The sequence below is a fragment of the Oncorhynchus nerka genome, linkage group LG15 (assembly GCF_034236695.1).
Source record: "Oncorhynchus nerka isolate Pitt River linkage group LG15, Oner_Uvic_2.0, whole genome shotgun sequence".
NCBI lineage: Eukaryota > Metazoa > Chordata > Actinopteri > Salmoniformes > Salmonidae > Oncorhynchus > Oncorhynchus nerka.
In genome coordinates this window covers 46,963,017-46,985,912 of record NC_088410.1, presented here as the reverse complement: position 1 = coordinate 46,985,912, position 22,896 = coordinate 46,963,017, and the positions used below count along the sequence as shown (strand labels likewise).

The 22,896-nt window shown below is 41.1% G+C and overlaps 1 protein-coding gene across 3 annotated transcripts; it reads right to left on the bottom strand.

Annotated features, from left to right (window-relative positions):
• Positions 1-147: 147 nt before the first annotated feature.
• LOC115142806 (cilia- and flagella-associated protein 100-like) lies at positions 148-22,498 on the bottom strand. 3 transcript variants are annotated; one of them, XM_029682562.2, is made up of 16 exons: positions 22,384-22,498; positions 21,749-21,775; positions 20,438-20,512; positions 18,470-18,567; positions 17,976-18,168; positions 7,819-7,886; positions 7,153-7,316; positions 6,985-7,065; positions 5,458-5,660; positions 5,157-5,253; positions 4,956-4,998; positions 3,612-3,766; positions 2,003-2,138; positions 1,555-1,757; positions 1,193-1,286; positions 148-739 (listed from the first exon to the last, which is right to left on the bottom strand). In XM_029682562.2, exons 2-16 carry the CDS (start codon positions 21,771-21,773, stop codon positions 626-628), a joined length of 1,749 nt encoding a protein of 582 aa, XP_029538422.2. In that variant the 5' UTR covers positions 21,774-21,775; positions 22,384-22,498; the 3' UTR covers positions 148-625. The 3 variants fall into 3 exon arrangements, with proteins under 3 accessions (XP_029538422.2, XP_064857711.1, XP_064857712.1); XM_065001639.1 differs by having other exon boundaries at positions 5,464-5,660; positions 22,384-22,465; XM_065001640.1 differs by lacking the exon at positions 20,438-20,512 and having other exon boundaries at positions 22,384-22,465.
• Between the last annotated feature and the right edge of the window lie 398 nt (positions 22,499-22,896).

Genomic DNA, 22,896 nt, shown 5'->3' with positions numbered 1-22,896 from the left:
GTACTGTCTTTTTTTTGGTGTGTTTTATAGTATTTCTGTAGAACTTAGCTAAATCTAGACTTGATTAAGATTTCTATCTGGCTTTCCTGGTTTCACTCTGAGGTTATAGATTATAGGTTTACATTGACTCCAAAGAGGCAAGAGCAGAACTTTTTATTGTGAAATGTTTATTAATTTGTTCATCACATGCATGCAGTCCATCTAACTGCTATTCAGATATGATCAGGTAAAGAAGCACAATAGATTATCAATAATATAACGGATAAGAAATGTCATAAAACAATCTGGTATGGCAAAATATTGTAAATCTGGTAACACAAAATAATCCAAGCCTATAAAATGTGTGGGGAGAGTACTGTTCACCTGCCCCAGAAAGCTCTCCACCAAAACAGTCCACATGCTCCCCACTGAGTCAATATAAACAACCACCCAGCACCAAAAAAGTAGGACCTATCCCATCATGTGACATCACCAGTGTCCAATGGAGACATTTGAAAAGTCTTACTTATACCTGTCATGTCATATCCAATTATTGGTCAGTATTTACAGTGAGTCAGTCACAGCCCCACAATAGGCCAAAACATATTGAATGAGTTCTGGTCAGTACTGTGACTGACTCTGCCCATTAGGTGAAGAAGTAAAGCTGCTCTTCTTTCTCCTTGTCTGAGATGTCATACACCTGGCTGGTCTTCAGCTTGCCGGCAGGGGGCTGTGATCTGGCCATCAATTTCTTGCCAGTCTGGAGAAAAGCATCGTCAAATAAAGGGAACACAATGGTATGGTTTCTGTAGTACAATTAATTATATGACATAAACTCCGGATATTTATCAAACGTCATGGTTATTCTCCATTTCTACCATATATTATAATAGAACAGTCGCCCAGGTAACTAAACCAATGGCTTAGGGCTGCATTCAATCCATATCGTGGAAGTATCGCAGAAGATCCACGGCATAGCTCGATTTAAATTTAAAGGTAATATTCCTGCATTCACCGTAAAATCTGCATATGCCGGCTCAATCAGAAATGACCTTACATTTTTTCATGCGGATCTTCTGCGATACAGACTGAATCCAGCCCATAGTTACGCAATGTAATCTGGGTTGTAGGCGTCTAATGAAAATGTCATGTTTCACACAGATTTTTTGGCGGATTGTAATGGTGTGGTGTTGAGGCAGATTGTGTGACTGACTGTTTTCTTGATGTCGGCCTGGGCTCTCTCCAGGGCCCTCTTCAGCCTCTCCTCCTGGTGCTGCTTCGCCTGATGCATCTTCTCATCACGCAGCCTAGGGAAAGGAAGCAAAGGATCATGGGCGGGAAAGGAGGAGAAGGGTCGATTAATTTAATCTAAACGGCTAAATCTCCAGTCTAGTTGTCAACTTCACAGAGATGTGCTTTAAACTGAAAGAAACTCAGCTCTGGCACCCAGCTACCACATGGAACAGGCAAAGCCTAAAGCTTAGATCCTTAAGACGTGTAGGTTGAAATGGAATGGGGCCAACCTGACTAGCCTATATGATGGTCCTACGAGGCTGTGTTCCAACTCTCCCCTACCTGAGCCTCCTTTCCTTCTCCTTGGTCCTCTCGGCCATCAGCAGTCGCTCCTTGGGGATCATCTCCACGTTCTCCAGCAGCTCGCCCAGGCGGCTCTCGATAACCGTCAGCATCTGCAGCGTGTTCAGGTTGGCCTCTGTGTCGCCCACGCAGCTCCGGTACACCTCCTCCACCTTAGCGCCCAGGGAGTCCAACATAAACTCCTACAGTGGAGGAACAAAGGTGAGAGAGAAAGATCTATATGATCTAAGGCCAATGACGGGCTCACTACTGACATTAGCATGTCCTCTGTGTGACCTGTCCCATTTCTCACTGTGAGTAGAAGTGTCATTAGGCACAGATGTAGGATTTGCTTACCTTCCCCAAATCTGAACATTGACCATTAGGGACGGACAGACTCTAAACTGACTTTAGATCACTGTCTCAAGGGTAGTCTTCTCTCTCCTACCTGGTCGGCAGATTTGTACTTCCCAAAGTTGAAGAGGCGGGCCCTCAGCTCCAGCTCGGCAGCCCGGTCCCTCTCCCTCTGGATGGTGTGGGTCATGATGTCTATCTGCTGGGTCAGCTGGACGGTTTCCAGCTCCCTGCAGAGAGGGGGGGAGCCGCGCAACACATAGAAACGAATGCAGGCGAGGAAAGAGAGAAAAGGAACTATGAAGGGACCTCATGACATAAAACATCCTAGCACTTGTCAATGTCAGTCAAAATAATTTACTTTCTACAATAACTTGGAATTTTTATCGCTAAAATCATGCTATTCTAAACATTTTGCCATGAGGCAGAGAGAAAATGTTGCTGTTTTAAAGCAAATTTCACACAATTCTACACATATTGCCATGGGGCAATAAGAGATAAACTTTTGCAGTTTTATAGCTAATCTCATGCTATTCTATACATTTTGCAATGAGGCTGAGAGAATTTTGCATTTTTAAAGCTAATTTCCTGCAATTCTACACATATTTACCCTTTTTGTTGGAACATCTGCCAAGTGCCTAAACAGGCTATTTCCTAAATTGTGCTGCACGTGTCCTCACCCACACCTCCCCCGCGAGCACATCACTCCAGTGCTGTTCAACCTCCACTGTTCAACCTCCACTACAAAATCCTGGTTCACACCTACCAAGCTACGAACAACTCTGGACCAAAGTACCTGTCTGACCTCATTCCACCCTTTGCTCCTCCAGGTCCATCTCCCTTCCGCAGCCCTTCAGCAGACTATAAACTATGGGTGACAGGGCTTTCAGTTACGCGGCTCTGTGGCTGTGGAACGCACTTCCAGACACTATTAGGACTGCAGAGTCTCTGTTCTCATTTAAGGCACAGCTCAAGACCGTGCTGTTCAGTAAAGCTTTCTAGGACCTCTGCTAATTCTGTTCTCATGTCCTCCGGATCCGACCACACCTGCATATAGCGTTGATTGTTGTCTGTGTTCTGGATTGTTTTTATTATCATTTAATCATTCTGTATTGTTATTATTTATCTTTTCGCCTCTGGTCTGAGAAAAGCACTTTACAAATTAAATTAATTATTAATATGAATTATATTGCTATTCTGCCCATTTTGCAATAAGGCTGAGAGAATGTTGTATTTTAAAAGCTAATCTCCTGCAATTCTACACATTTTGTCATGGAGCAGAGAGGAACATGTGCAGTTTTATAGCTAATCTCATGCTATTTTACACATTTTGCAATGATGTTGAGATAATTTAGAATTTTAAAACTAATTTCCTGCTATTCTACAAATTTTGCCATGAGGCTGGGAGAACATTTTGCCGTTTTACAGCTAATGTCCTGTAATTCTAAACATTTTGTTCATATTCTATCTGGAGATCCTATTACATTACCAGAAGGGCTTTGACATAAACCCTCAAAGTTCCCGAATGGAGTGAAAATGGCAGCCATATTGGTCAGGGAGAAATCCAAACCAGTGTAACTGGAATGAGAGGCATAATCCAGTGGTCCGAGCCACTGTGTGAATCTCTACATTCACTTCCATCTGTAGTACTCACTTCACTCTCTATCTACCTCTCACCTCTAACCCCAGCAGGTCTTACTTACATTTTCTTTCTTGAATGGTCCATGACCTTACTGAACACCTCCAGGGCCTCCTCCGTCTCCCTGGAGTTCTGGATCAGAGAGAGGTTCTGCTCCTCCAGCTCTGAAAGCAACTCCAGAAGCTGCCTGGGGTCTGTGAAATACAGCTCTGGGTGTTCCTGCAGGGGGCGACAATCACCACACACAGATAAGCATAGGGACATACAGAGAATCTCAATAGCATTTCCTTGATTCATCACGTCATCTCTCCTCACCTCCTTCTCAAAACCCATTGGATTAGAAGGTCAGAGGGGCGAGTTTTGAGAAGGAGGCGAGGAGAGTGGACGTGAGGAATCGAGGAAACGCTATTGATATTCTCTCATAGACTTAATCCAGGGCAAATTGAAAAGTAGGCAAAAGTTTATAAAAATGTACAGGGAAAGATATCCTTTAGCAGGAAGCTAGGTTGCCTGGATGGGCTAGTGGGGTTGAAGTTCAACATAATCAGATTTTGCTTGGTTTTCCCAGATCAATCCTAGTCATGGGGCTCGTTTAAGTAGTCAGGCTGAAGCAACCAACTGCAGACGAAAGTCGAGGAGTGAAGTCGGGGGAGGTGCATCTGCGACAGCCGAAAGTCGGACACAAATCAAATCAAATTTGTTACATGCGCCCGAATACAACAGGAATGGTTTTTCAACAGGAAGGCTCAGTTCAACATGGCAGTGTTGCCATTGTTTATACAAGCTTTTCTTTGTAATGTCGAAATAAACATGTCTCCGACCTCCATATTACACACTCACAAACTGTAAATATATGTGTGTACATTGTACTATCAATTAGTGATTGAGAGCCCCAAATATCACATTAATTTGTACATATCCACTGTATACATGAATCGCGGCAAAGTTGGTTTCGGTTTCAGTCACGTGTTTGGTCACTTTCGCGTGGAGCAAACAAAAACACCCTAATGATTGGTTGACAATAGAACCTCCCACAATCCAGGCTATGGCTGTAGGATGAAGTTGGTGAAGAGCAACTGCAGAAACTTGCAGTTGACTGCATTCAAAGGTTCATGAGTTCATGCAGTCGTCGTGTAGGCGCAAGTCGAAAATGTTTATTCCCTTAATGCGACACACTTTGGAAGGCAGCGACCAACGACGGTCAAAAGTGATCTGCTTGAACGCGCCCTTGGAGTATAGGTATTTTAGTCGAGACTGATCCATTAAGCATACCTTTTAGGCCTGAGCTTAATCTGTGTCCGGAAAATCGGCCCTTGACATTTTAAGTCATATATTTATTCAATTTTCACATTTTCCAGAATGCCGTTATCCTCCAGTGTAATTCTTACCTTCTAAGGTTGAAACTAACCTCATATTCAGAGCTGTCGGTCTCCAGTTCTGCCACAGGACTCCTGAAAAGACAGGAACTCAGCACAAAGATGTGCCAAAATTATAGCATAGAACACGGTCATATTCAAAACCCACTTCTGCCAATGGGTGACTCACATAGATACCCTGAGGCCCAATGTTGTACTCGTGATTTGTGACACACACACACACACACACTCACGGTTTGTCACTCTGGACTATCGACTGTCTAGAGGGGGCCCTGGCATCCCGGAGAGGGGGCAGCTCCAGACTCGCAAAGGACGCCCTGCTTTCCACAACTGTGTGCGTGTGCGCGTGCAAGTGTGTACGTGTGTGTAAGGGAGAGACAGAAAACGGAGATTAAAAAAGGGGCGCTTTAGTATAGACACAAAATAGCATCAAATGCAACAGCCCGTCACCATTTTACAGGCACCTACATCACAGTACTGAAGTCAAATGTTTATGCAACAATACATAACAAAACACTAAGAAAGAAGACATACTAGAACCTCTTTTCGGTGTGGCCCTCTCGTTTTTGTCTTTCTCTTTGGACTTGTCCTTGGTGGCAGACTTGGTGGTAGACTTGGCTTTGGGGGTCTTACCCTTGGCCCTCTGTGCCTCTTGCCACTCTGGAGGAGACAGCTTGAAGAGAAACTCCTTGTACATGGTGTACTCCTTTATGATGTCCTCAAACTTAGAGATGTCACTGCAGGAGAAGAGCATGCACGCACACACACAAACAAATGCATGAACACGCGCACACACACACCTTTGAGATATACACTTCCTTTCAAAAGTTTGATGTCACTTAGAAATGTCCTTGTTTTTTAAAGAAAAGCACATTTCTTGTCCATTAAAATAACATAAAATTGATCAGAAATACAGTGTAAACACTGTTAATGTTGTAAATGACTATTGTAGCTGGAAACGGCTGATTTTGAATGGAATATCTACATAGGTGTACAGAAGCCCATTATCAGCAACCATCACTCCTGTGTTCCAATGGCATGTTGTGTTAGGTAATCCAAGTTTATAATTTTAAAAGGCTAATTGATCATTAGAAAACACTTTTGCAATTATGCTAGCACAGCTGAAAACTGTTGTCTTGATTTAAGAAGCAATACAACTGGCCTTCTTTAGACTTTTGAGTACTGAGTTGAGTATCTGGAGCATCAGCATTTGTGGGTTCGATTACAGGCTCAAAATGTCCAGAAACAAAGAACGTTCTTCTGAAATGTATCAGTCTATTCTTGTTCTGAGAAATGAAAGCTATTCCATGCGAGAAATTGCCAAGGAACTGAAGCTCTCGTACAACGCTGTGAACTACTCCCTTCACAGAACAGCACAAACTGGCTCTAACCAGAATAGAAAGAGGAGTGGGAGGCCCCGATGCACAATTGAGCAAGAGTACAAGTACATTAGAGTGTCTAGTTTGAGAAACAGTCACCTGTCATTAAATAGTACCCGCAAAACACCAGTCTCAGCATCAACAGTGAAGAGCCGACACCAGGATGCTGGCCTTCTAGGCAGAGTTGAAAAGAAAAAGCCATATCTTAGACTGGCCAATACAAATAAAATATTAAGATGGGCAAAAGAACACAGACACTGGACAGAGGAACTCTGCCTAGAAGGCCAGCATCCCGGAGTCGCCTCTTCACAGGGTTTTCTAATGATCAATTAGCCTTTTGAATTAGCTAACACAACGTGCCATTGGAACACATGAGTGATGGTTGCTGAAAATGGGCTTCCAGCTACAAAAGTCATTTACAACATTAACAATGTTTTACACTGTATTTCTGATCAATTCTATGTTATTTTAATGGACAAAAAAATTACATTTTCTTTCAAAAACAAGTACATTTCTAAGTGACCCCAAACTTTTGAACGGTGGTGTACATGATGTGTAACCTTTATGACTTTTTCACGTACATCAAGCATTGACTATAGTTTATTTATGCCAATAGTTCCAATATTATACTGAGGCGGGAGGCCATGGTCATCCTAGCTGTAATGCTCTGTGTACTACCCACCTCTTAATGGTCACCATCCTAGTCGTGAGCCTCTTGATCTCAGTCACCTTCTCCAGTTTCACTTTGGTCTCTAACTCAGCACTGTGCAAAATGGAGACCCCATGTGATTTTATGAAGTAGAAGAGGAAGATAGATTGTACATATAGCAACCATATTGTTAGTTATTACACTTTGATGGCCTCCACAGAGTTCTTGTCATTCTCTTTGAGGAACTCGTCGAACATGATGGCGTCGTCCTCCAGGAACAGCTCGGCGCGCATCAGCTTCCTCTCCTGGCCAGTCGCCATTTTCTCCAGCTTCTCGATCTCTCCACGCTTCACAGCCAAGGAGTACTGGGAGAGAGGGGGAGAGAGATGAGGGAGATAGGGATGGGGAGAGAGAGATGGGGGATTAGGGATGAGAAGGGAGAGAGAGATGGGGGATTAGGGATGAGAAGGGGAGAGAGAGATGAGGGAGATAGGGATGGGGGATTAGGAATGAGAAGGGAGAGAGAGATGGGGGATTAGGGATGAGAATGGACAGGCAGGGTTGGAGGATGGATGGACAGGAGAGAGAAAGATTGAGGGCGGGAAGAAGGGAGATGTCAAGAGGTGGGAAATGCCACCAACTTGAGGGAGCTGGATAAACTTGTATTGACTGTACCTGCACACAGGCTACTCCTCACTAGTGGGAACCACTAAAGACGAATACATAACAATACATTTACTTTTAATTCAATGATCAAGCATTTCTGTATCGTATAAAGAACGAATATCTGTGGACACATTCCAGTTGTCATAAAGAGCATAACATGATCACCCGGGCAGTTTTAATGGACCTTCGTTCCCTTCTTACCTCCAGCAGAAACATCTCCCTTTTCTTGGTGATAAACTCATTCATGCTCTCTTTGTCAATATTGCGATCTGGGGAGAAACAGTATGGTTGGTTACACACACACATACATTCATGCCACACACATCACAACTGCTGATAACAGACTGCTAAATACTGCACAATTTAAACACTTGCCCCCCAATCCCCCTTTCCCCAATACACGTGTAAATATAGGACTATAAATTGTGCCTTCCTGTATTATACTTTTGCTAAAATGTTTATTCTACTGAGTCATTTACTTTTTGTTCACAATCTTATATTGTATTATTTCTTACTGTTGTTGCACTGTCAAGAAGGAACCTGCAAGTAAGCATTTGGTTGGACGGTGTATACAGATGTCGGATCTTAATTTGACCCATTTCATCGCCGGAGGAAATTAGTCCTGCAGCAGGAGGACGTGAATGAATACTGAATATTTAGACTTGGCGCCAGGGGGCAGCTGGAAGCGGTCTTTGTAGGCTATTATAATGCAGTACCGTACCTACCATAAGCTGGGTATACAGCATCTTCAGTTCCAACAGCCCCGAACCCAACTCATTGGAATGACCCAACTAGAGTTGAATGGCAGGAACCCGGTTACCAAGATTTACTGGGATTTGTCGCCTAAAACCACTAAATAACTGTGAGAAAACGGTAAATTATAATTCATTATTTATATGAACAGCATGGCGTGAAATGGAACTTTTCAATTATACAGCGGCAAGAAAAAGTATGTGAACCCTTTGGAATTACCTGTATTTCTGCATAAATTAGTCATCAAATTTGATCTGATCTTCATCTTAGTCACAACAATAGATGAACACAGTGAGCTTAAACTAATAACACACAAATGATTGTATTTTTCTTGTCTATATTGAATACATAATTACAAAATTCACAGTGTAGGTTGGAAAAAGTATGTGAACCCCTAAGCTAATGACCTTTCCAAAAGCTAATTGGAGTCAGGAGTCTGCTAACCTGGAGTCCAATCAATGAGACGAAATTGGAGGTGTTGGTTAGAGCTGCCCTGCCCAACAAAAACACTCACAAAATTTGAGTTTGCTATTCACAAGAACCATTGCCTGATGTGAACAATGCTTCGAACAAAAGAGATCTCAGAAGACCTAAGATTAAGAATTGTTGACTTGCATAAAGCTGGAAAGGGTTATAAAAGTATTTCTAAAAACATTGATGTTCATCAGTCCACGGTAGGACAAATGGTCTATAAATTGAGAAAGTTCAACACTGTTGCTACTCTCCCTAGGAGTGGCCTTCCTGCAAAGATGACTGCAAGAGCACAGTGCAGAATGCTCAATGAGGTGAAGAAGAATCCTAGAGTGTCAGCTAAATACTTACAGAAATCTCTGGAACATGCTAACATCTCTGTTGACGAGTCTACTATATGTAAAACACGAAACAATAATGGTGTTCATGGCAGGACACCACAGAAGAAAAAAAAAACATTGCTGCACGTCTGAAGTTTGCAAAAGAGCACCTGGATGTTCCACAGTGCTTCTGGCAAAATATTCTGTGGACAGATTAAACTAAAGTTGAGTTGTTTGGAAGGAAAACACAACACTATGTGTGGAGAAGAAAAGGCACAGCACACCAACATCAAAACCTCATCCCAACTGTAAAGTATGGTGGAGGGAGCATCATGGTTTGGGACTGCTTTGCTGCCTTAGGGCCTGGACAGCTTGCTATCATTGACGGAAAAATGTATTCCCAAGTTTATCAAGACATTTTTCAGGAGAATGTTAGGATATATGTCTGCCAATTGAAGCTCAATAGAAGTTGGGGGATGCAACAAGACAACGACCCAAAACACAGAAGTAAATCAACAAAGAAGAAAATACGCCTTCTGGAGTGGTCCAGTCAGAGTCCTGACCTCAACCCGATTTAAAATGCTGTGGCATGACCTCGAGAGCGGTTCACACCAAACATCCTAAGAATATTGCTGAACTGAAACAGTTTTGTAAAGATAAATGGTTAAAAATTCCTCCTGACCGTTGTGCAGGTCTGATCCGCAACTACAGAAAACGTTTGGTTGAGTTTATTGCTGCCAAAGGAGGTTCAACCAGTTATTAAATGCAAGGGTTCACATACTTTTCCCACCCTGCACTGTGAAGGTTTACACGGTGTGTTCAATAAAGACATGAAAATCTATAATTGTTTGTGTGTTATTAGCTTAAGCAGACAGTGTTTGTCTAGTGTTGTGACATAGATGAAGATCAGATCAAATGGTATGACCAATTTATGCAGAAATCCAGGTAATTCCAAGGGTTCACATACTTTTTCTTGCCAATGTATGCAATGTCTAAATCTGGTTTCTCTGCGGTGCCTGCATGATGAATCATCAACACTCAGGGTGGGGACAGACAGCCCATCTCAGAATGGAGCGCAGTTCACAATGCATGTAGACCTACCATAACTTTTATTCTCGGAACAGGTAGGCCTGCATTTGCTGCGGCATAGTCTATAGTAGCTACAGTAAAATAATGCCTGAATGTGCATCTAATTTATCCATCTCTATCTGGCTTTCAGGGGCCACCAAAAGTTTTTATTGTAAAGATATATATTTTTTAATGCAGCTGCAGAGTTTTACAACAGCCTAGCACTTGAATATCGTTGCTTTAAATCAGTGAACGTGCGAGCACTTTCTCCATCAACTCCATTCAAATTGCATCCAAAATAGATACTCCTGTTCTATACAGAACAAATATATAAACGCAACATGTAAAGTGTTGGTCCCATGTTTCATGAGCTGAAATAACAGATCCCAAAAATGTTTCATACACACAAAAATCGTATATCTCTCAAATGTTGTGCACACATTTGTTTACATCCCTGTTAGTGAGCATTTTTCTTTTGCCAAGAAAATTCATCCTCCTGACAGATGTGGCATATCAAGAAGTTGATTAAACATCATGATCATTATACAGGTGCACCTTGTGCTGGGGACAATAAAAGGCCACTCGAAAATGTGCAGTTTTGTCACACAATAGAATGCCACAGATGTTTTAAGTCTTGAGGGAGCGTGCAATTGGCAAGCTGACTGCAGTAATGTCAACCAGAGCTGTTGTCAGAGAATTTAATGCTAATTTCTCTACCATAAGCTGCCTCCAACGTTGTTTTAGAGAATTTGGTAGTATGTTCAACAGGCCTCACAACCGTAGACCACTTGTAACCACGCTTTCCCAGGACCTCCACATCCGGCTTCTTCACCTGCGGGATCGTCTGAGACTAGACACCCGGACAGCTGATGAAACTATGGGATTACACACCCGAAAAATATCTGCGCAAACTGTAGGAACCGGCCTCAGGGAAGCTCATCTGCGTGCTGTTCAGCCTCACCAGGAACTTTATCTGACTGCAGTTCGCCGTCGTAAACAATTTCAATTGGCAAATGCTCACCTTCAATGGCCACTGGCACGCTGGAGAAGTATTCTCTTCACGGATGGGCAGTATGGCAGTACCGGGCAGTATGGCATTGTGTGGGCTAGTGGTTTGCTGACGTCAACGTTGTGAACAGAGTGTCCCATCGTGCCGGTTGGGTTATGGAATGGGCAGGCAGAAGTTACGGACAACGAACACACTTGCATTTTATCAACAGCAATTTGAATGCACAGATATACCATGATGAGATCCTGAGGCCCATTGTGGTGCCATTCATCCGCCACCATCACGGCGGCCCCATGTCGCAAGGATCTGTACACAATTCCTTGAAGCTGAAAATGTCCCAGTTCTTCCATGAGCTGCATACTCCAGACATGTCACCCATTGAGCATATTTGGGATGCTCTGGATCGACGTGTATGACACCGCGTTCCAGTTCACACCAATATTCAACAACTTCGCACAGCCATTGAAGAGGAGTGTAACAACATTCCACAGGCCACAATCAACAGCCTGATCAACTCTATGTGAAGGAGATGTCTTGCTACATGAGGTAAATAGTGGCCACACCAGACACTGAGTGGTTTTATGATCCACGCCCCTACCTTTTTTTTTAAGGCATTTGTGACCAACAGATGCACATCCGTATTCCCAGTCATGTGAAATCCATGAATTAGGTCCTAATGAATGTATTTCAATGGACTGATTTCCTTATATGAACTGTAACTCAGTAAAATCTTTGAAATTGTTGCATGTTGTGTTTATATTTTTGTTCAATATAGATTGATATATAGCCCTAGTCCTCCCAGGTAGTTTTAAAGAAGAGCGAAGGCTATAGCAGTTATTTATTCAGACCCATAACCATTCAATCTTCATGAAGAGAAGTGAAAGCCTTCTGCATCTAATTCTAGTCCTATATTATTCAAGGATGTCATTAGAATGATGAAGATAAGGACAATAAAACTTGTTTCCTTTACCTGTTGAAAGCGAGGAAAGAATGAAGCAACAATAGAGAGAGAAAGAGGAGGTAGGCTAATAACATTAGGGGAAAAATTATGAAAGATATATATATGCATGAGCCTACTGTTCCATAAGGTGTTTTTTAATCTGTTTTTTAAATCTAATTTGACTGCTTTCATCATTTACTTGATGTGGAATAGAGTTCCATGTAGTCATGGCTCTATGTAGTACTGTGTGCCTTCCATAGTCTGTTCTGGACTTGGAGACTGTGAAGAGGCCTCTTGTGGCATGTCTTCTGGGGTATGCATGGGTGTCCAAGCTGTGTGCCAGTAGTTTAGACAGTCAGCTCAGTGCATTCAACATGCATTCAACCTTTCATAAATACAATTAGTGATGAAGTCAATCTCTCCTCCACTTTGAGCCAGGAGAGATTGACATGCATATTATTAATATTAGCTCTCTGTGTACATCCAAGGGCCAGCCATGCTGCCCTATTCTGACCCAATTACAATTTTCCTAAGTCCTTTTTGGTGGCACCTTTACCACACGACTGAACAGTAGTCAAGGTGCGACAAAACTAGGGCCTGTAGGACCTGCCTTGTTGATAGTGTTGTTAAGAAGGCAGAGCAGTGCTCTATCATGGACATACTTCTCCCCATCTTAGCTACTGTTGTATCAATATGTTTTGACCATGACAGTTTTACAATCCAGGGTAACTCAAAGCATCTCAACTTGAGCAATTTCCACATTATTTATTACAAGATTTAGTTGAGGTTTAGGGTTTAGTGAATGTTTTGTTCCAAATACAATGCTTTTAGTTTTGGAAATATTTATGGCTAACTTATTCCTTGTCACCCACTTCTGAAACTAACTGCTTCTCTTTTTTAATAGTGTTGAGTCATCCGCATACATAGACACTCTGGCTTTACTCAAAGTCAGTTAGTAAAAAATAAAAGCAAGGCATAAACAGCTACCCTGGGGAATTCCTGATTCAACCTGGATTATGTTTGAGAGGCTTCCATTAAAGAATACCCTCTGTGTTCTGTTAGACAAGTATCTCTTTATCCACATTATAACAGGGGGTTTAAAGCCATAACACATATGTTTTCCAGCAGCAGACTATGATCGATAATGTCAAAAGCTGCACTTAAGTCTAACAAGACAGCCCCAACAATAATTTTATCATAAATTTCTCTCAGCCAATCATCAGTCATTTGCCATTTGTGTAGGTGCTGTGCTTGTTGAGTGTCCTTCCCTATAAGCGTGTTGAAAGTCTGTTGTCAATTTGTTTACTGTGAAATAGCATTGCATCTGGTCAAGCAGGTATTCAGACCCCTTGACTTTTTCCACATTTTGTTACGTTACAGACTTATTCTAAAATTGATTATATAATGTTTTTCCCTCATCAATCTACACACAATATCCTATTATGACAAAGCAAAAACAGGGTTTTAGAAATGTTTGCAAATTTATTACAAATCAAAAACAGAAATACCTTATTTACATAAGTATTCAGAAACTTTGGTATGAGACTCGAAATTGAGCTCAGGTGCATCCTGTTTCCATTGATCATCCTTGACATGTTTCTACAACTTGATTGGAGCACCTGTGGTACATTCAATTGATTGGACATAATTTGGAAAGGCACACACCTGTTTATATAAGGTTCCACAGTTGACAGGGTACATCAGAGAAGAAACCAAGCCATGGGGTCGAAGGAATGAGGTCGAAGGAATTTTCCGTGGAGCCACCGGACTATTACTACTCCACCAATTAGGCCTTAATAGTAGAGTGGCCAGACGGAAGCCACTCCTCAGTATAAGGCACATGACAGCCCTCTTGAAGTTTGCCAAAAGGCACCTAAAGGACTCTTAGACCAGGAGAAAAAAGATTCTCTGGTCTGATGAAACCAAGACGGAACTCTTTGGCCTGAATGCCAAGCATCCCGTCGGAAGGAAACCTGGCACCATTACTACGGTAAAGCATGGTGGTGGCAGCATCATGCCTTGGGGATGTTTGTCAGGGACAGGGACTGAGAGACTAGTCAGGATTGAGGGAAAGATGAACGGAGCAAAGTAAAGAGAGATCCTTGATGAAAACCTGCTCAAGACCTCAGACTGGGGAAAGGTTCACCTTCCAACTGGACAACGACCCTAACCACACAGCCAAGAGTGGGAGTGGCTTCGTGACAAGTCTCTGAGTGTCCTTGAGTGGCCCAGCCAGAGCCCGACTTTAACCTGATCGAACATCTCTGGAGAGACCTGAAAATAGCTGTGCAGCGACGCTCCCCATGCAACCTGGCAGGGCTTGGGAGGATCTGCAGAGAAGATCGGGAGAAACTCCCCAAATACAGGTGTGTCAAGCTTGTTCCGTCATACCCAAGAAGACTCTAGGCTGTAATCACTGCCAAAGGTCCTTCAGTAAAGTACTGAGTAAATGGTCTGATTACTTTTTTAGCAAACATTTCTGAAGGGGGGGAAAACGATTTAATCCATTTTAGAATAAGGTTATAACGAAACAAAATGTGGAAAAAGTCAAGGGGTCTGAATACTTTCCGAATGCACTGTATGTATTGGATAATGACGAAATAATTTGGCCATGTAATGTCTTTAATGTAGGGCTTTTAAATGTATTTAATGTATGACTCATCAGGCTCAGGTAGCATCAGGCTTGAATTTTCAATCAAAGCTCTAATCAAATCCAGACATGAAATGCTTTTGAATGACACTTCCGGTTTTGGCGGGAAATACTGGGTTACCCAGGAGAAAAATGATTTACTCTCGGGGTGGAACATTTGTAAAATACCGGGAAAATATTCAACCCTAACCCCCACACCATGACCCAACTAGAAATTTGTGCAATTTATGCCAGTCCAATGGTGGTCCCGACAGCGTGCAAAAAAAGGGGCAGGGGCGGGGGGGATTACTCTTAAATATAGGATGGTATCCATCATTCGGCTATGCATATTGGGAGAGAACACGTGATGATGATGTTTCATTGATTTGTGCAGGACAGTGATTTAATAGGCTAAGCCTACTGAAATAGATCTCCCCTCATTCTGAATTTTTAACAGATAATATGTATTTCCATCTCTGTCATATGAAACTGCTGGCATGTGTGGTGCCAGCACATTGACGCGTAATTACCATGTTTGCATTGCTGCGCTGATAATGTGAAAAAAATATTTTTTAGCCACTTTCTAAGAATTCTATATATATGGGGCATAACAATCTCAGCTCTGTAGATTTTGCTGCGAAGTGACAGAATCAATAGATCATTTATTCTGGTATTGCCCCTATGTAGCTTGTTTCTGGTCACAGGTTCAGGAATGGTTAAAAAATCACAACATACACTTATAATTAACCTTACAAATAGCAGTGTTGGGCGATATGGAAAGCCATAGTCAGTCCATAAATAATACTCGTAGGAAAAGTTTTCATCTTTAGCTCACAATCTGGATACCATACAATTAGAAAGGTTTAAAAAAGTATGTAAAACATCACAGCACAATTGAAAAATATGTGGCACATGGAAACCAAGCGAGGGTGGTCTATGGTGATAGGTGGGATGGGCTGAGAGTGGCTGAGGGTTGGGGTTAAATAGATTATATTTGGTCATGTTCTATTGTTATGTGACTGATTTATATAAAACTAAAAGTACCATGTATGCAAAATGTACTGCTTATGTCAAATGTATATGTAAAATGAATATGTAAAATGTATATGTAAAATGTATGTATGTGTAGCAGCAAAGCTTTAAAATATATATATTTGTCCTCTGGAGATTAAAAAAACAAAAACATTAATTGCAAATATTGCAAACATTGATGGCACTAGATTGTCGCCAGCTGATGTCTCAATAAACCATCTTTAAATTCTAAATTAATCTGCACAGCTGATCTAAATTGCAACCATTATTGGTCACCTCATTACCATTCCTTATCAGATGTCATCGTTACCTTAGTCCTGCTTGCAACCAAAGTCTTTCAAGATATGTTCGCCCTCTGGTTAGTACTGTCAACGTTTTGAACAGACTAAGTGCGATTGATCTACTGTATTTGACAAGCATTCCATACAATTGAAATAAAGTATTTTCTCACTTACCACGGCAAATCTACTGTGGCAATTTACCTGACACTTTGTATGACTGGAAACTAATGTTGGTGTTCTTATTTTATTAGTTTCCTATTTATGATATCTGCTAAATACAACTGTCTATAAAAGTGTCTGGTATGGTCATTTCTTATCAAGATCAGGGTAAAATATCTGAAATGTGTAACTAAATCAAGTCAATGGGGAGATTGAGTTATTTGTGCCAGAAGGGTATGGGCCAGAATCAAACCCATGCCAACACAGTAAGCCTACATGTGCACGCTGAAGGAAGCAGCCCTAACCACTAGACCACCCCAGACCACAATTGAGCTACATTGTGACAGTTGATTGGCAACATTAGGTTCGCTAGAACTCCTAAGCTGTCCTCTTTTTTGATAACATATACTGTAGAGCTAAAAAAAAAATCATGGGCTTTCACGCGCCATTGTGCTCCATTCCGTAGGCTACCTCATTATTCTCAATTTCATCTTGTCTTTACAGCTGATATTATAGGCCTATGCGTGCAATTAGTTTTGACAGGCTACAGTAGGCCATAGTTTAGGTGAGGCCTACTGTACAGCTGCATTTCAGATACACTTGACACCTGTATGTCATAGCCTAGTGGAGACCAATATAGCTTGTGTTAATAAGCTATATGAAACGACGGTTGTTGATGTGTATGGCTGAATGTTGCAGTAATAGGACCTAGGCCTAGCATTTGAGCGAGAGAGAGGATGATTTTGATAGCAAGCCCTGATCCCAATGACTCAACTGTCCCTGCACGGAGAGAAAGAGAACTGCTCATTTTGACGCAGTAGGGAAAAGGTTGATCATGGACTCTGTTCCACACAGCGGTTGTTTTGGTGGTGTCTGAGGTGGAACTGTGTTAGAGCTGTCAAATCCACAAGTGGCTCCCGGCATTATACCTAAAACGGACATTGCCATTGGCTGCACAAGTCACATTAACAGAAATCCCATGCAAAGGAGTCACATTAACAGATATATCATGCAGAGGAGTCACATTATCAGAAATCTTATGCAGAAGAGTCACATTAACATAAATCCCATGCAGAGGAGTCACAATAACAGATATCCCATGCAGCCTTGTTTACAAGTTTGAACACTAGAATGTGAGATTAGGATGATGGAAAATCCTCATTATTTGGTTTAATGATTTTTTTATTTGAGTGTAATTATTTCTATATAGGCTATACTTTCTCGCTCTGAACTTCTAACAAGAGTGGGGCGGGCATGGCTTCGTGACAATGATCGCAAGAGCAGCTGCTCACCGATTTGATGGCTCCAACTGCAGTTTCACCTCTGACACTGCCAAAACATCTGCTACGCAGGTGTCTGCTATCGCCGGTTAACACTTGATCTGATTGAATCTAGGCCCAAGTTAAGATCTGTCATCTGTACCACCAACATGAAATAGCATGGCATTGTCAAAAGATGGGCCTGGGGTTAGGTATAAAGGCCGAGGCGAATAAAAAGTGTTGTTTTGCAGTGTGTATTTTCAGTGCACTGGATTGACCATAATAATTATTTCAGTTGTGTCAATGACTCCAGTGTAAGCCTAAGGCCTTTGTGTTTAGGCCTAGACTATACAGTATGTGTGTGTATGGACCTAAAGTGTGTGTCATAACATGTCAATTATGGTGAGGCAACATAGTGTGTGTTGGTGTGTGTGCACCTTTGATCATGGCCACCCTCCAGGCAGGGGTGTTTTGTTGCTGGGCCAGGCTGCTCTCCTCCCCTCCTGGCTGGGCTGTATCCTCCTCCAGACCCTCTCTCAGTTCCCTGAGGAGGTCACCCTGCTTGGCCTTCATACGGCCCGCATAGGTCAACTTCTCATGGACCCGCAAACTCAACTGGCTCTGCAGCTCCTGGAATGAAAATAGGTGCATTATTTGACATGATGTTGGACAGATACCAGTTGGACAGAGGTAACTAAACAGTAACTATATGTGTAATGCATTGAATAACACATGATTTTGGAGATCGCATTCACGGAAAACACTGCATATGTAGGCTCAATCGGAAATTGCCTTTAAAAAACACAATGCCAGGTACCCCATGATCAGATTGATTCCTGGCCAAAGTTGCATTGTCAACAATTGTATTTAATCTATAATAATGACACTAAAATATTTATTGTCACACACACGTGCACACACACATACACACCAGTTTCCTGCGCTCCTTTTCCTTGTTCCTGATCAGAAATATGTCGCTGTTGTCAAGCACTTTAAAAGGGTTCGCCCCAGGCATCTGTTTACATACATCTTCACACATAGCAATAAAAAACAGGGACAAATGTCAGAAGAAGAGTAGCCCATAGACAACTGTGGCTTGCATTTAAACCAGTACCAGTAAATGGACCTCTCAAAAACAGCATGCATGTTGCACCAACACAATACCAAGAATAAACTAGTAGGGGAGAGTGGGGTAAGTTGAGCCAAAGGAGTAAAGGCGTCAGCATGCTTCAGTTCAGTTGGCGCCTAGCCGAACTCGGCTAGCCAAACCGAATGAGTGTGCTCCCATACTCCATTAAAAGACCTTCGCTTGAAAATTCTAAAAAGCAGCAATAGTACTGTTTGTCCATTTTGGAATGCCGTAGCCAGTATACACTTCCTCAAAATATTCAGAATGAATCCAAGATAACTCATGAAATGTTGAAGTTTTTGCCGAAATCTTATTTGCGCAATTTCACATCGAACTAAGATGTTTGGTGAAAAATTTACATGAAAATAAGTCGTCTTTCGTTGAATGATAACAAAGACTTCATTGAAGAATCCCTACTGTTGACCAATCGCCGACTAAGGGGCGGAGACTTTGGCTCCGAACTTTGGCTCGCCTGCAGAAAAAATGTTGTGTGTCTGAATAGCTGAAAAAACAGTCACTGAAGTCCAAAGGGAATTAAACGTCAAAAAATGTCATCATAATATATACACGAACTCTTCCGAACTGTTTCGGCTAGGAAGCATGCGTTTACGAGACCATAGACAAAATGAATAATTTGTCCAAATATTTAGGAAGAGCCCATAATTTTATGGAGTTTGTGAAGGAAGAAACCATATAGAAAAAGTATGCAAGTTAGATACATAAAACTGTTTTTCACCAAGTCAATTTAATTTATTGTGTTACAGGTTTCATAATGCTAGGATCTAAACCAAAGTACTGTATATAATTTTAAGATTGTTCAATACATCAGTTGGAGTCTCTATAAGCTTCAATAGGTGGTCCTAAACCTAGCATGAAAGTGCATCCTTGTAGCTGTGTGGGCTAATATAGTTAAAATGTTTGCCTTGGGGTAAATTGAGCCAATGACAAAATGAGCAAATTTAAGTGTTTTATTCCCAGGTGTAATGCAAGGCATTATCGCTGGGATATGATGTAACAACAGGTCCTGGCCTATGGTAAAAGTGTTGTTTTTTTAGTACAAAGTGTTTGTTTTGTTAAGCCTGTGTTAATTTATTTTTATTTTTATTAAAAGACAAAAAAAAAGCAATTGTGATTGTGTTTAATTGTATTTGGGAAATAAAGATGATTTTAAAAAGATAGTGGTAATATTTCATTCAGTACAGGAATTTGTAGGCGACTTAACTGACTCTGTCCCGCAGCTCAACTTTCCCCATAACCGGCTACGTTTTTAAAACTGTAAAGTTTACATGAATTCGGAGTATTTCCACGGATATACAACATCCTGAAATATATGTAGACGTCTTTGTTAGAAACAATACTATATCTCCTTTGGCAGAGTGATGCTGAATGTAAAAAATGTTTCAATGTACCCCACTCTCCCCTACTACTATTTTACTGTCTTTGTGCATCTAGGATGGTGTCATACATTTCTGAACCAGTTGATTGAACTGTTGATTACATTTTCTATACAGTATTTATTTAATTATGTTATCTACAGTAGTTTATAACAGGTTAACCCTAGACTGGAATGAAGTGGGATTAGAGGGATGTCATCAAAGTCAAATGACTAAGTGAGATGAACGACATGGAATTGGAACAGGATTTTTCCATGACTTCTTCCTAGTCTATTTTATGACAGAATCATTCTAGGGGTAACCTCAAAGTGACTCATCATCAATATTACAAGTAATGCTAAGCAGTTAGTTAGATGATATGTACAATAGCTACTACCTGTAGAGATCACTGACTTGGTGGCACTCGCCGACTGGGCAACTATTATGGGACCTGACAGCATGTTTCGTCCTCCTGTCGAATAGAATCGCATACAAAATATAGAAAATCAAAACTAGAATTCACACCCAGTAGAAACAGTAGGTTTATGATGTGTAAAGTAGCCTAGTCTTGCATGGCGAGCCTTCACAAAACATGTCTCATTCACCATGGGAGAGTGGGGTAACTTGAGCAAAAGGGGTTGAGCCATCCTTGTTTCTAAGAAACTATACACAAAATGAATCGGTTATAATTTCATGGAATCTGTGAAGGAAGAAACTACATTGAAAACGTGGTAAGAAAGTTAGGTCCATAAAACTGATTTTCACTAAGTAAAATGAATGTACTATGTTAATAAGAGGTTTCATGGTGCTTGTATCTAAACCAAAGTAGATAATTTAAAGATTTCTCTAGACATCAGTTGGGTTCTCTATAAGCTTCAAAATGAGGTCCTAAACCTAGCATGAAAGTGCATCCTTGTAGCTGTGTGGGCTAATGTAGTCAAAATGTTTGCCTTGGGGTAAGTTGACCCAATTGTTGAGCCAATGGCAAGTTGAGCAAATTGAAGTGTTTTCTTCCCAGGTGTAATGCAAGGCATTATTGCTGGGATATGAGGTAACAACCGGGCCTGGTCTATGTTAAAAGTGTTGTTGTTTTTAAGTACAGTGTTTGTTAGGTATTAAGCCTGTGTTAAAAGATGCTTAAAATTATTAAAAGACAAAAAAGTGATTGTGATTGTGTTGAATTGTGTTTGGGAAACAAAGATAGACATAGTTTTTAAAAGGTAGTGGTAATATTTAATTCAGTACAAAAAATGTGCGGGCGGCTCAACCTACCCTGTCCCATGGCTCAACCTACCCTGTCCCATGGCTCAACCTACCCTGTCCCATGGCTCAACCTACCCTGTCCCATGGCTCAACCTACCCTGTCCCATGGCTCAACTTACCCTGTCCCATGGCTCAACCTACCCTGTCCCATGGCTCAACTTACCCCATATCCGGGGTAAGTTGTGCCAAGAGACCACTTGTTTTGTTTTCAAGCTCTGTTTTCAAAACTTTCATGTTTACATGAATTCTGGTTATTTCCAGGGATACACAACATCCTGAAATATATGTAGATGTCTTTGTTAGAAAGAATAGTATATATCCCTTGACGGGGTGATGTTGAAAGTAAAAAATGGCTCAATTTACCCCACTCTCCCCTATGTGTTTAGTAAAAGCTATTGTACAGTATCAGCGTGTCAAGATGAAGACTTATATGACTGATACTTACTGTGCCTTGATGTTGGTGACAGCATCCCTACAGTAGAAAGTGAATGCAATTTACCACAATTAGGGTTGCTAAGACTGATAAATAGGGGACAGGTTTTTTCACACATTGCATGTCAACTATAAGTCAATCGAATCACAATGGTGAATGTGGTAACAAGTGAATTCTCTAAATGGTGAGTAACATCATAGGCTATTTTCTGTCCACATTCTAACTGTGTAAGACATGTCTATAGTTTTGCCTAGTTGTTTTCATCAAGAGAATGTTACAATAATGTTTCGTTTAAAACGGGCCAAAAGACCTTTCTCTTTCATAGGAAGGATTTATGTTAGTAGCTGTTCTCCTTGGTATCCTTGTCCTTTATAGCGTCATCTGTGTTCTTTGTGTCAGTTGCCCTGTCAATTTGGTTTCTATTTGGTTTTAATTTGATGCACTTTGAGATGATTTTGTATAATGAGAAGCGATTCACAAATTTAATAAATTATTCTTATTATTTATGTTTCCAAAAGTTTATCAAAAATGTCGCCCAGAAATGGAGCCAAATTGGCTTGTTGTAACATACAAACTATTTTGCAACCTACTTTATCTAATATTATGTCAGAGTAAAATACGGTTTTGTTTTGAACATCTTTCCTTACCTTCAATTCGATGAATCCCTTTACGGTGTATTCTGCTGAAACACTTTGTCAAATGAGCATCTTGAGAGAGTTCTACCCCTTTTCTTCGGAACTCGATTGTCCTGAGTTTGCGTTCTGTTGCCGTGGTAACATTATTGTTCAGCAGGTTCTATTTTCTTACCACTCGATGACGCTGTTTCCCAACATTCTACTCAGTCGTCAAACGCTTGTGTTCTATGCTACTGCATTTTATAAGATTTTGGAGTTAGATTGCTTAGCATCAAATTGCCCGGGATGTCTCATTTGTTTACATTGGGCACGGAATAATACTTGATATGTTATTATAGCACAACTGACCATTTTGGGTATGGGCCAGACCACCACTGATAATTCTATGATATTTGTACCCATATTTGCATAGTCCGTGTGCTCCTCCATATAGGCAAAACAAAATCTAAATTCAAATTTTTGAGTGTGAGAGGGTTGATATTGAGGAAGTATTTATATTTTCTCATGTGTCCAGTGAGGGTCAAT

Excerpts from the sequence above, each read along its gene's own strand:
- LOC115142806 (XM_029682562.2), bottom strand. The coding sequence starts at position 21,773 with ATGCTGTCACCAACATCAAGGCACA. Across the intron at positions 3,767-4,955 it reads CCGACAGCTCTGAATATGAG|GAACACCCAGAGCTGTATTT; the intron begins GTTAGTTTCAAC and ends CGCCCCCTGCAG. Across the intron at positions 1,758-2,002 it reads AGTACAAATCTGCCGACCAG|GAGTTTATGTTGGACTCCCT; the intron begins GTAGGAGAGAGA and ends CCTCCACTGTAG.